This window comes from Podarcis gaigeae, assembly GCF_964106915.1.
Source record: "Podarcis gaigeae genome assembly, chromosome: 15".
Classification (NCBI taxonomy): domain Eukaryota; kingdom Metazoa; phylum Chordata; class Lepidosauria; order Squamata; family Lacertidae; genus Podarcis; species Podarcis gaigeae.
The window spans coordinates 10,337,170-10,350,382 of NC_139692.1; the positions used below are offsets into that span (position 1 = coordinate 10,337,170).

At 44.4% G+C, this 13,213-nt stretch overlaps 1 protein-coding gene across 6 annotated transcripts in view; it reads left to right on the plus strand.

The window, feature by feature from the left end:
* OGDH (oxoglutarate dehydrogenase) overlaps positions 1-12,938 on the plus strand; it is a 55,563-nt gene extending 42,625 nt beyond the window's left edge. For all 6 annotated transcript variants that reach the window (XM_083713464.1, XM_083713463.1, XM_083713465.1 and 3 more), the window contains 11 exons: positions 429-531; positions 953-1,081; positions 1,703-1,853; positions 2,133-2,260; positions 2,378-2,556; positions 3,191-3,262; positions 3,647-3,769; positions 5,440-5,512; positions 7,220-7,383; positions 8,161-8,315; positions 9,866-12,938. In XM_083713464.1, coding sequence (XP_083569590.1) covers positions 429-531; positions 953-1,081; positions 1,703-1,853; positions 2,133-2,260; positions 2,378-2,556; positions 3,191-3,262; positions 3,647-3,769; positions 5,440-5,512; positions 7,220-7,383; positions 8,161-8,315; positions 9,866-9,986 — 1,398 coding nt within the window. In that variant the 3' untranslated portion in view covers positions 9,987-12,938. The remainder of the gene's footprint in view (positions 1-428; positions 532-952; positions 1,082-1,702; positions 1,854-2,132; positions 2,261-2,377; positions 2,557-3,190; positions 3,263-3,646; positions 3,770-5,439; positions 5,513-7,219; positions 7,384-8,160; positions 8,316-9,865) is intronic.
* Positions 12,939-13,213: the final 275 nt, after the last annotated feature.

Consider the following 13,213-nt stretch of genomic DNA (forward strand, 5'->3'; position numbering starts at 1 on the left):
CCTGGGTATACATTCTCCCCCATCTGTGTTATTTTCTACATTGCCTTTTTATGACCATATTGATTGTAGCAGGACAGTGGCCTTTTGTGTTGGAAGGAAATATAGTAAATAAGTCAACATCAGTCAACTGATGAGCAGCTTGAAATTCCATATCACATGGTTTTGCTGCTATTGTTTTCTGGTGGTCTTCCTTTTGTTCACTAGTTTTCATGGTCTTTAATATGTTGGAAACAGCGTTGGCATTTTCCTATAAAGGAAAAGCAGTATCTTAATATTTTTTAAGAATAAAATGAATAAATAATAATGGAATAGAATGCAGATATAATAGAATGCTTCCTGAACTCTCTTTACTTAGAATGAACTAATGCCAATTTTTCAGTTTAGGTTCACCCTTCTAACTCTTACATTGTGTTGGTTATGCATTTCAGGAGGAAATTTCCAAGTATGATAAGATCTGTGAAGAGGCCCTTGCCAGGTCCAAGGATGAGAAAATCCTTCACATCAAGCATTGGCTAGATTCTCCGTGGCCTGGTAGGCGCTGGCTGCTTCCTAAAAACTTTTGTTAAAAGGTAGTTCTGCTGCCAGGGGATTACACATGCAGCTCCTGGCACTAAAAAGAGATACTTGCCCCACGCTCCAAGTACTGAAATCCCATATAAAAACTGTAGAAAGATGTGAGCATTACACACTTAGTAAACAAAATGCACAGACAGTAAAGAGAGGGGCACTTTATGAGCAAGTTTTGTCCTTTCTGCAGATGCTCTGGCAAGGAATATTTTGTTCAGTTTTTAGCTCAGGATGGTTTCTTTGCCAAGTTTCTTCTTCTCAAAGGGAGAAAGGCAATGAAAGGGCCGCTTTTACATAGTTTAGTGTTCCAGAAACTAGATCTTCCTCCACTATTCTATGAATGGGAGGCTCATCGCATTAAATGTGCTCTGCTTTACTTCCCCAGGTTTCTTCACTCTGGATGGCCAGCCCAGAAGCATGACTTGTCCTTCCACTGGTCTGAATGAAGAAGATTTGGCCCATATAGGAAAGGTGGCCAGCTCAGTGCCTGTTGAAAACTTCACAATTCATGGTGGTATGACTTTCCACATTGATAGCCATTCATTCCTCAGGGTTCATCTTTAATGTAGTGAAGGCTGCATGAGAAAAGGCAACACTGGACTTCTTGTTAATAATAATCCTTACCATTCCATTGCCCTTTAGTTGGTATGGTGGACTCTTAGGTACACGGTGAGCCAGTCAGTGTGGGAATGCTGTGGATAAACAACCTACTCATGAAGGGGTTTCAGTGAAGTGATGTTCTTGTATGGGGAGACTCACATATAATCTGAGCACTAGGGAGAGGGGGACACTGTGGCACTTGTGCTCTTGCCCAGCACATACTGAGCATGCCTCACAGTGGGCTAAGTACTAGTCATGTCTGCAGCGGTCTGTGAGGACCATATGCTTACAACATCCTTTGCAAATTTCTCCTTCACCACTTTTTTTTTTACACCCTTATATTATAATGTTTTTACCCCATGTTCTCTGGAGCAGCAGTAGTTCAAGGTATTTTGGGTGCTGAGTTCAAGCAAGAATGTGAACAGTGCCATCGTAGAGTCATCCGTAGAGTTAAGACTGTACTCTGGAGTCAATCATTGTAGTTTCTTCAAGGCAGGCTGAAAACTTTTTCTTCTCTCTCTCTCTCTCTCTGCAGGTTTGAGCAGAATTCTAAAAACACGTGGAGAATTGGTTAATAATAGAACTGTAGACTGGGCATTAGCAGAGTACATGGCATTCGGCTCTCTCCTTAAAGAGGGAATCCACATCCGACTGAGCGGGCAGGATGTTGAGAGAGGGACATTCAGGTAAAGTGCCCCCCTAAAAAAGAATGCATTCCTAAGGGGTTACATTACATCTCAAAGTGTCATTGTACCTAGCAGCAGGTCACAATAATGAGTTTGGTCTAAAGCTTTTCCAGCTGCAAATGAAACACCTTGACCCAGAGCAATGTAAATCTATTAAAGCTGTATAGTTAGGTGTACCTAACTCCGTGTTAGGATTGGACTGCATGTGTGCTTGCTTTAATGCCTCACCTGGTCACTCTAACCAGTTAAATTGCAGAGCTTTCTTTTTTTCCTCTTCAGCCACCGACACCATGTCTTGCATGATCAAAATGTTGACAAGAGGACCTGTATTCCCATGAACCATCTGTGGCCAAACCAAGCTCCATACACAGTCTGCAATAGCTCCCTCTCGGAGTATGGAGTGCTAGGTAAGTACACCTCATGGCTCCTTACAGAAATCGAGGGTAAGTTAATTTGGTACTGTTTGAGTTTCCCACTCATAAGGTTCCAGAAAAGCATATTGTTTTTAATCTGTGTCATTGCAGGATTTGAGCTGGGCTTTGCTATGGCCAGCCCCAACGCTTTAGTGGTGTGGGAAGCCCAGTTTGGTGACTTCCATAATACAGCTCAGTGTATTATTGATCAATTCATCTGCTCTGGACAGGCCAAATGGGTGAGACAAAACGGCATCGTACTGCTGCTGCCCCATGGCATGGAGGGCATGGTAAGAAAACATTATTGTTCCTAAACAGTCTTTTGCCTATCTTAGATTTAGATTTTAGGTAGACGTGGCCCATGCAATGGCCTCATAGAAAAGGCGGCTCTGAGAATAGGAAGGCAGTAGACCAGGCATCCCCAACCTGCAGCCCTCCAGATGTTTTGGCCTGCAACTCCCATGATCCCTAGCTAACAGGACCAGTGGTCAGGGATGATGGGAATTGAAATCCAAAACATCTGGAGGAGCTGAAGGTTGGGGGTGCCTACAGTAGACCCTGATAAGTATGTTGCAGGTTATGGAAAAATTTAGCATAGCCTCTTCCATTGTAAGTTCATGCATGGCTAAAGATGAAGTATTGCATGGCTAAAGATGAAGTATTAGTAGTAATAGAGCCTGGTGTTCTGAATGCCATCATAAAGTCTGAATCAGATAGTAAGCCAAAGCCTTTGGCTGCTATATTCCTTTTGCAAAACAATGAAATTGGGACACAATCAGAACCGTAGGATAAAATTGTGGAACAAAGGCTTCTTCCCCCAACCTTAATATTGGCTGCTTCTGGTGCCTAAACTGCTTCAGTCAATATACAGTTTAGCCAATAAAGTTTTAATCCAAATCCTTGAAAGTCCTTGTGTTTTTGCAGGGCCCTGAGCACTCTTCCGCCAGACCAGAGAGGTTTCTGCAGATGTGCAACGATGATCCAGATGTCTTTCCGGTGAGTTAAGTCTGTGAGAGTACTTCCTGCTCCTTCCTTTTGTGCTTAAGCACACTCTAGTCCCTATTTCTTGAGAGTATCAAGAAGTGGTTCTGGAAAGGACTTCTTAATGTAACATGTGAAATGGCGGCCTTGTGTGTCTTGGTCCTCAGCCATGAATGAGGTTATGTCCTTGAAGCCTCTATGAGTCTCAGTGCTGTGTTACTCCTACCTGGGTATTAAAATTCATACTTGATCCTCCACTAGCAATCAAAGTATGTGATAGAAGAGTATATTGTACAATTGATTTTATTATAGCCGTGTTTTGGCTGTTTGACTATTTGTTTATGCCTGCAGCATTTCCCAGCCATTAACTATGGCTCTTGTATTTTTTTCCTCCTGAAGAAACTAGATGACTTTGATGTGCGCCAGCTGTACGACTGCAATTGGATTGTAGTGAACTGCTCCACACCAGCAAACTTTTTCCATGTTGTGCGGAGGCAGATTCTTCTCCCCTTTCGGAAGCCGGTCAGTATGTAGAATGACTTCCTCACTTCAGAAAGAACATGTGCTTTCTCCTCCCCCCAAGTCCAGCACACAAGTGGGATGATGAAATGACTTGGGAACCTGTAGAGCCTTTTTGTTCCCCTGGCATTCTATCTTATCATTGCATCAAGGAAAGACAAAAGCCTTGCAGTATGAGAGAGCTGGAACCACTAGCCTGGAACCAGAAATAAGTTAGAAGTGGTCTGGCAAGCCAACCAATCCTTGATGAATTCTGATTATCCAGAAAGTGTTTTTCCTTAGTATTTTTACGGCACCCAATTCCATGGGAGCTCTGTTTCTGATTTCTTAAATGAATGCCTTTGGACAAAGTGTATTATTTTTGTTCTCCTTCAAACTGCACAACTTTGCTGCTCTTCAGTGATAAGTATTTGTGCAGCTCCTGCCCATTTATTACTTAGAAAGGCTGATTCAAGAGTCATTGCTGATGGAAAAAGGCTAGTTTGGGTCAAATCCAGCTGTCATGCCAGTAGAGTGAAGCTTCAGAGCCTTGCTGGATCAGACCAAAGATGGATCTATTTTATTTTTCATAAAACTGCATAAAAACCTTCAGTTTCCTGAGCTGTCCCAAGTGTTTTGCCGTCCTCAGAAGTTGATCTGCATGATCCGTTATGTTTCAGGATCTCCTGCAGTATCACAGTGAGTGCAAATTTGACACAGTTGTGCTCACTCACAAGACATCAACACTGGTTTTTTTTTTTTTTGGCAATAGTGTAAGGAACACTGAGGGACGCAGGTGGCGCTGTGGGTTAAACCACAGAGCCTAGGACTTGCCAATCAGAAGGTTGGCAGTTCGGATCCCCGCGACAGGGTGAGCCCCCATTGCTCGGTCCCTGCTCCTGCCAACCTAGCAGTTTGAAAGCACGTCAAAGTGCAAGTAGATAAATAGGTACCGCCCCGGCGGGAAGGTAAACGGCGTTTCCGTGCGCTGCTCTGGTTCGCCAGAAGCGGCTTAGTCATGCTGGCCACATGACCCGGAAGGTGTACGCCAGCTCCTTCGGCCAGTAAAGCGAGATGAGTGCTGCAACCCCAGAGTCAGCCACGACTGGACCTAATGGTCAGGGGTCCCTTTACCTTTAAGGAACATTGAATACTCAAAACACAATACCACTTCATTGGCACGCACAAAACTAATACTAAGTGGGCAATTAAACCTTCAGTCACATCAGCCTTCTGTGTATCCCGTTTGTGTTGCTGTTCTCTGGGCCAGCAATGGGAGATCTGGTGCCACTCCCATCATCCCTGCTCATGTTGGTTGGAGCTTTATGGGCGTTCAGAGTCTAGCAATGTCTGGAGGTTCACAGATTCTTCCCTAAGTCATTCTGTGTGTATGATGCAGTTCATTAAGGCAAAACAATTATGACTCAATAAGGCAGAATTACAAGCATGAAAACTGATATTTTCCTGGTAATTATCATCATCTTGGTGTGTGTTAGACATGTCTGGATAGACAGTGCTTTCCTAGTAGACTTTGGGTCATATTGTTACTGCTTCAAAACATCTGTGTTTGACTGACTTCAGATTATTGGGCTTTTTTACTCCTGAATGTAAGTATAATAATTCAGTACTTAATTCAGGAAGTGTTTCCATCCCATACTGGCTATAACTCTGGAATCTTTTCTTTCCTGACTTAGCTGATAGTCTTCACTCCAAAGTCCCTGTTGCGTCACCCTGAAGCTCGTTCCAGCTTTGACGACATGTTGCCAGGTACAGCCGGCTTGGGACTGGGTTCAGGGAGGAATTTCTTCCCTTGTATTCCACTGCCAGGCAGAAGATAAATGTGACTTGGTAGTCAGGTGAGGAAACCATAGCCTTGGCTTGGGAACAGCTGTGCCCTGCAGAAAAACCTGATCCATTTTTTTGTGTGGCCACAAAATACCTGCTCCCACACTTCCCATCTCCTGTTCTCTCCATCTGGTAGGTAGAAATATAGCCAGACAGAGCAGATTCCTAGAAAGGTTGATTTGGGAGACCACTGTATGCACTTGCTTAATCTCATTTCTAATTCAGCTTGCTAGGAGAATACAGGAGAACTTCACATTCAGCACTTTAAATACTGCAGCAGTGTTCCACATTAATAGTTCAATAGCAGAGTTCTCTGGTTTATGCCCTGAGAGTGTCAAGACCCAGTCAAAGTGGCCTCTAACTCAGTCTTTAAATTTGGCATTCTCCAGGTTGTCAGTGCAGAGTAGCAGTTGCCCCCTGACAATCAGGATTAGCAAAGCCAGAAATAAAACACAGTGCTGCATCGGTTGGTTTGTCTTTTTTCCCTAGAGGGTCATAATACCCCACAATGATGTTGATCTTTCTCGATTCTTCTGCATGCTCAGGGACAGATTTCATTTTATTTATTAAATTTGTATACCACCCTTCATCCTTAGATCTCAGGGCAGTTCACAGCATAATAATACAAGATCAAAATACATAAAACAAAACTAAAACCACCTTTCCCCCACCCCAGATGTGATCACCATAAATAAAATCATGCCCTTGAAGCCACTATATAGCTATTGCTTGCCTCAGACCTGGGAGCTTTGGAACTCAGGTCTAAGGGAACCAACTTGCTGGCTTTGCTGCTGCTGTGGTATGCAGCATTTGTGCAAGACAGTACCTTGCCTTGCTTCAAGTCCCTGTGAAGAGAACCATGCATAAGAACCAGTTCTCCACTGCTGTTTAACTCTAAAATAGGAACTCAAAAATTCAAGATGGGCAGCTGGGAACCAAAATTTCCTTAAGCAGCATTTGGTTCTACAAGGGATGCAGGTGGCGCTGTGGGTTAAACCACAGAGCCTAGGACTTTTCGATCAGAAGGTCGGCGGTTTGAATCCCCGATACAGGGTGAGCTCCCGTTGCTCGGTCCCTGCTCCTGCCAACCTAGCAGTTCAAAAGCACATCAAAGTGCAAGTAGATAAATAGGTACCACTCCAGCGGGAAGGTAAACGGCGTTTCCGTGCGCTGCTCTGGTTTGCCAGAAGTGGCTTAGTCATGCTGGCCACATGACCGGAAGCTGTACGCCGGCTCCCTCGGCCAGTAAAGCGAGATGAGCGCCGCAACCCCAGAATCAGCCATGACTGGACCTAATGGTCAGGGGTCCCTTTACCTTGGTTCTACATTAAGCATATTTATTGGGCTCAGTTTTGTCCATGTAAACACTGTGTCTAAATAAACGTTCTGTGTCTGACAGGGCTAATTGTTAACTGATCTGTAACTAACCCTAAGCTTGTTGAACTGAAACAGCATTTTCTTTTCCTGTTTACCCCTGCCTCCTTTCTTCTGTTTTCCCTGTGTTGAACTTTCAGATTGTAAGCTCTCTAGAACCAGGGACCTATCCTCTTCTGGTCTGTAAAGCACCAGACTTGCTGATGGGACTATATAAATAAGGTTGTTTTTTAAAAAAACACTTCTCCTTTGCAGGGACTCATTTCCAGCGTGTCATCCCAGAAAACGGTCCTGCTGCGCAGAATCCAGAGGGGGTGAAGCGAGTTCTCTTCTGCACTGGTAAAATCTACTATGAGCTCACCCGAGAGCGCAAGACTCGGAAGATGGAAGCAGACGTGGCGATCACAAGGGTGGAGCAGGTAGGGGGGTGCAGGAATTATTTCTGTTGCTCAAAATTGTCAATGTGAGTCTGTCGTGTGACCTTCTGAGGTCTGAAATGAAGTATTTTAGATTCTCTCTTTAAACTGAAAGGCATTTTAGGAGGAGGTATGGGCTGAATTTTAAATTGATACTCCCAAACCTCTTGGCTTGATAGCCTAGTCTAACCTTCCAAGCACTGCTCTGGAGGCAGTAAAACCCCTCCAGGGGACACATTTTAGTACTTCAGTTGAGCCCTACAGACTAAAGTTCTGAAGTGGAGCATTTATTGTTCAAGCATGCTGCAAACATATAACAAGGAGCTCATTCTAGAAACAGACTCTTAATGGTGTTGAGCAGCAATCTGCAGAATACTTAAGAGATTCAGGTCAGCTGAGTTTCCTATAGTGGACATCTCCATTAAGCCCTGGGGGTTTGTTCCTCCCCATCTGATCCATGAACAAGTGCCGAGGTAAATATTCTTGCAATCTGCCTTTACTTTCAGGGAAAAGTGGTTTGTGCCCATGTCATAACAGTTGTAAGCTACATTTGCATTTGGCCTTAAGAGTGACCTCAAACTTCAAATAGTATAATGTTTCTGGGATTAAGAAGTATATTTCTGGACTCCAAAAGCTTTTTACTAAAAGAAAAAGGCTGCATGCAACCTGTTTCTTACTGCATGGAACTAACAAACGAAGGCTGCTGTTTTCCCCACCACAATTTGTCTGTTGCTGGGTGGCTACAGTCCTTGTGAACTATAAACTTTCTGTTGTTTGTAGCTGTCGCCATTCCCATTTGATCTCCTGCTGAAGGAATTCCATAAATACCCAAATGCAGACCTTGTTTGGTGTCAAGAAGAGCACAAAAACCAAGGATACTATGATTACGTGAAGCCCAGACTCCGCACAACCATTGACCGGGCAAAGCCAGTGTGGTAAGGACCGCCTACTGACAGTCAGGTGCCAGATCAGTGGGTGGAGGCCAAGCTTCAGATATTTGCTCTGGAGGTAGATACAGTTGTGGCAGTCATTCCTTCCACTCATTCTTCTTGGATGGTAGGGGAGTAGAACGAAACGTCAAACTGAGCTAGCGAGTGACAGAGCGTCAGTTGGAAAATGACTATTGAAAGGCTGTGAGAGACAGAGGGAATGAGATGTGACAAAAAAGTATTTATTTATTCAATTTGTATACTCATCTTCTTTCGGAGATTGCAGGGTGCTTTGCAAAATAAAATTGCAAAACAAGAGCACAAAACATGTAACGGAAACAGACAAGCAAGCAAGCCAATAAACCCATATAAAAGATTACATGCTGTTAAAGGCCAAAGGGCTGGTTATAATAGAGAAATGTTTGTTTGCCTTCTTTCTTTTTTTTTACAATTATTAATCTATCCCACTTTCCAAGGCAGCTTACAAGTAACATAAATTTGCATATTTTGAGAACACAAAAACACATTAACGTATTAAAAAATCACCAAGATCCTTCCCACAGAACAGAGTAGTAGTTGGTGATAGATCGCCTTGCAAGTGGTACTACAGTTGGAGCAGGCTGGGAAAGTGTATGTAGAAGAGGATAGGTGTCGTGAAAATTAGGACAGTAGTTTTAAATTGGGAAATTGGTATACTGTGGCCATCTATTTTGTTTGGTATGGTACTTCAATGAATGTTTTAACTGTCTCTGCTCAGGTGTGGGTGGGTTCCAAGGTAAACGTCTCTCCCTCCACATGCCTAGTGTGGATGCTCTAAAGTAAGAACGAGGAAAGAGCAGCAAGTATTTTAAGGGAGGTCTGGACTCAACCATCTGGGAACAGGCCTTGGTTAGGGGACCCTGGGAATGTTACAGTACTGCACTCCATATGTGGGCTTACATAACTGGACATAGTGCTGGGAACTGAAGGGTATTGCCCCACTTGCTGGTTGTGGGGTACTTGAGCTGCACTGGGCGCATATTGACCTAAGCTTAGGTTGGAAGACCTTTCTGACCCAGCAGGCCAAATTCCTTATCCCCCCCCCCCACCAGTTACATTGGGTAACTGATAGCTGAACAATCCTGCCCACCTATCAGAATTTGCCTATGGTGGGGGGAGAAGGGGGAACACGCTGGTGAAGCAGCATCTAGTAGGATTGAACCACACCCATTAGCTCCCATCACTCCAGTGATGTCAATTGATTGACAGGTGTGCATGAAAATGGGTCTGCAGGCTGGAGTTTCCCATGGAAACCTTGTTTTAGCATGAAAACTGGGGGGAGAGGGCAAATAAGCTGTGGGGCAACCACTGCCAAAGAACACAGAAAACAAAAAACCCGCACGTGACTTTGTGGTAGCTGACCCAGGGGCAGAAAAGCACAGGGCTGCACGGCCCAAAGTACATCCCCGGTCTTGAACTCTGCCAGTCCCATATAGGGCCAGTATGACTACAGATGAGCAGTTAAAGGACACCAGCTACAAATTGCCACCTTTCTATTTCTCCTTTCCACATGCTAGGTATGCTGGACGTGAACCTGCTGCCGCACCAGCCACAGGCAACAAAAAGAACCATCTGACTGAGCTGCAGCGCTTTTTGGACACTGCCTTCAACCTCGACTCTTTCAAGGGCTTGTCTTAAATACTCTTGGACTGGTTTCCGCAGCGCACTGTGTGTGTATCTCTGTCTGCTCACTTCCTTTCTATGTCCTTAACTATAGACCTTGTAAGCTAACTTAAGGCGCCTGTTATTAATCTCTTGTTTGCTCTTGAGGAACTGCCTCTTCAGTGACCCTGTCCAGAATGCTTGTGTTAGGTTTTATCTTTTGTGTGCTGTAGATCAAACTTCTGGAACAGTGGGTTATCACTCCAGCACAAGCCCATGTCCTTTCTGAGAACCCTGGGACTAACCAGCCCCAGTCCCCAGAATGAGGTATTTAGAGGGACTGGTATTTGCCTTCCAAACAAATGTCTCTCTCTTGAGACTGTGATGACTCCAGATGATGCCCGAGTCATTGTCTCCAACCCAGCAGTGATTCAGGAGGCAGGCGTTGCTTTTAAATCACAAACACAAATGTGCCCACCTGGAAGGACGAGAGGAATGATGTCTTTTCATTCCCTTTTCCTCTCCAGAAGTGTTTGATCTGGCATAACTCTTCAATTGTGTAATGAGATTAGATTCCCTTTCCTTATGCACGAGAACCCTAGTACTGAAAATCCTGGGCTAGCACCCTAAATCACTGCTGCTGTTTCTTGTGGTTTAGCAGCCTAGCATTACCCATGCTGAATACACGCACAGACAGCTCAAATTCAGGCACTCTTCTTCCAGGAGGGGTCCCTCCCCCATTAATGAAGAAGTTATAACTCAGCCCAGGCACTAATCTGTTTGCGGGAGGGGCGTGCTCTTTTCAAAACTGTCACCATTTGTAGTCCTAATATCCCTTCCTGGGTAGGAACTTGGTATACAGTGGACACTAAATAATCTTTTATACAGTCACCAAAGCCACTTCTCTTTCAGCCTCCAGGTTTGCTTAGCTTTCAGGTTCTAACCAAGAGAAAGCTACACTTGGGAATAAAAAAATACCCACGAATTAATGTTTTGTATAGGAAAATGTTGGGACTGATACTTAGATCACACTCTTGTCTGTAATACCACATGTAGAGCAAAATTTGAGTCTCTACTATTACTTGAGCAGAAGTTAATGTCCCCCCCCCTCTTCATGGGCTATAGTCACATTGCACTTTTTTCCTGAGTTTCACGCAAACGGGATTCCACCTTTGCTGCACACCTTTTTCATAAATTACTTCCCTAATGATTATTTTAGTCTTAACTTTGAGTTTAGCAATGCTTTTAAAGGACTACTTGTGTATATAGAATTGGCGGATGAAGTATTTTTTTTTTTAAAGAAAAGACCTATTTTCTGTCATTGCAAAACTTTTGGATGAGGCCTGAGTTGCAACAGCTTAGCATAATTGATATGTAGCCTGCTAGAAACATTTTTATGTTGGTGTCTCTGACCTCCACAGACCTTTCTAGCAAGATATTTACATTGGAACCTCAGGTTATGGTAACGTAAACTTCGGGTTGCAAAAGCAGGAACCCTGGAAGTGTTTTGCCACATGCGCAGAAGCGGTCTACTGCCGTGTGCGCAAAAGCAGTCTCTCCAGTTGCGAAAATTTCAGGATACGGCCGGACCTCCGGAACGGATCCCATTCACGACCGGAGGTACCACTGTACTTGTCCCAGGAGGCTCAAACATGGATATAAACACCCAGTTTCCTTGTCGCTGGATAGATTCTTTCCCTGTGTTCTCCTAGCTCTATGCTTAGACTGTGTGAGCAGAGTTTAGGACAGCATGCACTTCGGCTATGGAGTAGCTTGTACCTACTTCTCATTGGCTTTCTCCTGAATTACACAGCTTCTCAAACACAGCCCTAATTGGGGAGTGGGGAGAGACACAGTGAAACCAATTAAACATTATTTCCTAGCCCTCTCAGTAGGTAGTGTGCTAACAAGATAGCTCAAAATTGATCCCACGTGAGATTTCTTACTGCTTCCTCATCCGTGTGCACACTGGAATATACTGACTGATCTTAGGAACGCTGATATCATCTTATCTTCCGCCTGCAGTCCAGAGGCTCAAGCATGGCCCCAGTCAATCCCCCTCTACTTTGTGGCCTTTGCAACAGGAATTGATGCCATTTCTTGGCTCGCTCTTTTTTTTTAACCCATTGCTGATATCTGGCAACTGCTTTCAATCACAGTAATTACACAGTGGTCTGCCAGTGATAGAATGTACCTCAGTGCTTTGGCTGTCCCTTCCTCCCCCCCCCCCCCGCCCCCGTGCGGTCATCACAATGTCATTTGGCGGCAATGGCAGCAATGACTTGATTGGCAAGGCTGTTGAAGAGAGAAATTCTGAACTAGGTTGAGCCTACCCTCTTGGACAGAACACATAGCATGCGCCCACTGTTGCACTTCCGCCTAAGCCTGTTTCTATTCTGTGTCAATCTCCTGAGCTTCTGAATGTGGTCTGTGTATGCTGTCATGCCATGTCATGTCAGAGCTTTCCCATCCCTCAGAGAAAAGAAAACCTTAACATCTTTGCTGTCTTTGACAGGAGATGTCCAGCTCTATATTCATCTGGCTGATCCCTGGGCATTACTGAGAGACATACAGCTTCCTCCTGCCCCCATCTATCTTCTCTGTGTGCTGCCAGCCATACCAAAAGAGTGTGCCATCTTGTGAATAAATACTTTTCTATAATCTAAGAATCTGTGCTGCTTCACTAGTGGGAACAGCACATTCCAAAAGTGATGCCCACTGTTTGGGGGTAGGCTGTCAACAAAAGGGTTTATGTGGGACTGCAATATTTGTTCTTTAGTTCTGCAGAGAGAGAGAGAAATCCTAGTGTCTAACCTTTGCCAAAGCCAGGGGGCCAGTGGAGAGAGGGAGGTTGCCTGTTCAGGGCTAGCGCTACCCTAGGGCTCCCCTCAAACTCACAGCCTGACTTTTATTTATTTTGGTTTTAAAACAAAAACAAAAAATCAGACATGTCTGGCTTAAACAATAAAGCCTGATCTTCTTCCCAAAGTGTCTCCAGCTTGCTCAGTTGTCCGAGATTCATTCATTCACCCAGTGCAAATGACACAGGCAGGTTGAGGGCAGGTGGGATGGAAACCGGGAAGGGCCAATTCTGTCTGCAGCCTTGCACACTCCTGTGAAAACGTATAAAATGACTTGAGCAAGAGTCATAATCTATGCTTATCTGAAGCTATTTATTACAGTTGGTGCTCAATGAGCACTTCTTGACCCTGGTCTGAAGGCCATCCATCCCCAAATAGGCACACTAAAAGCTTAAACGTCAT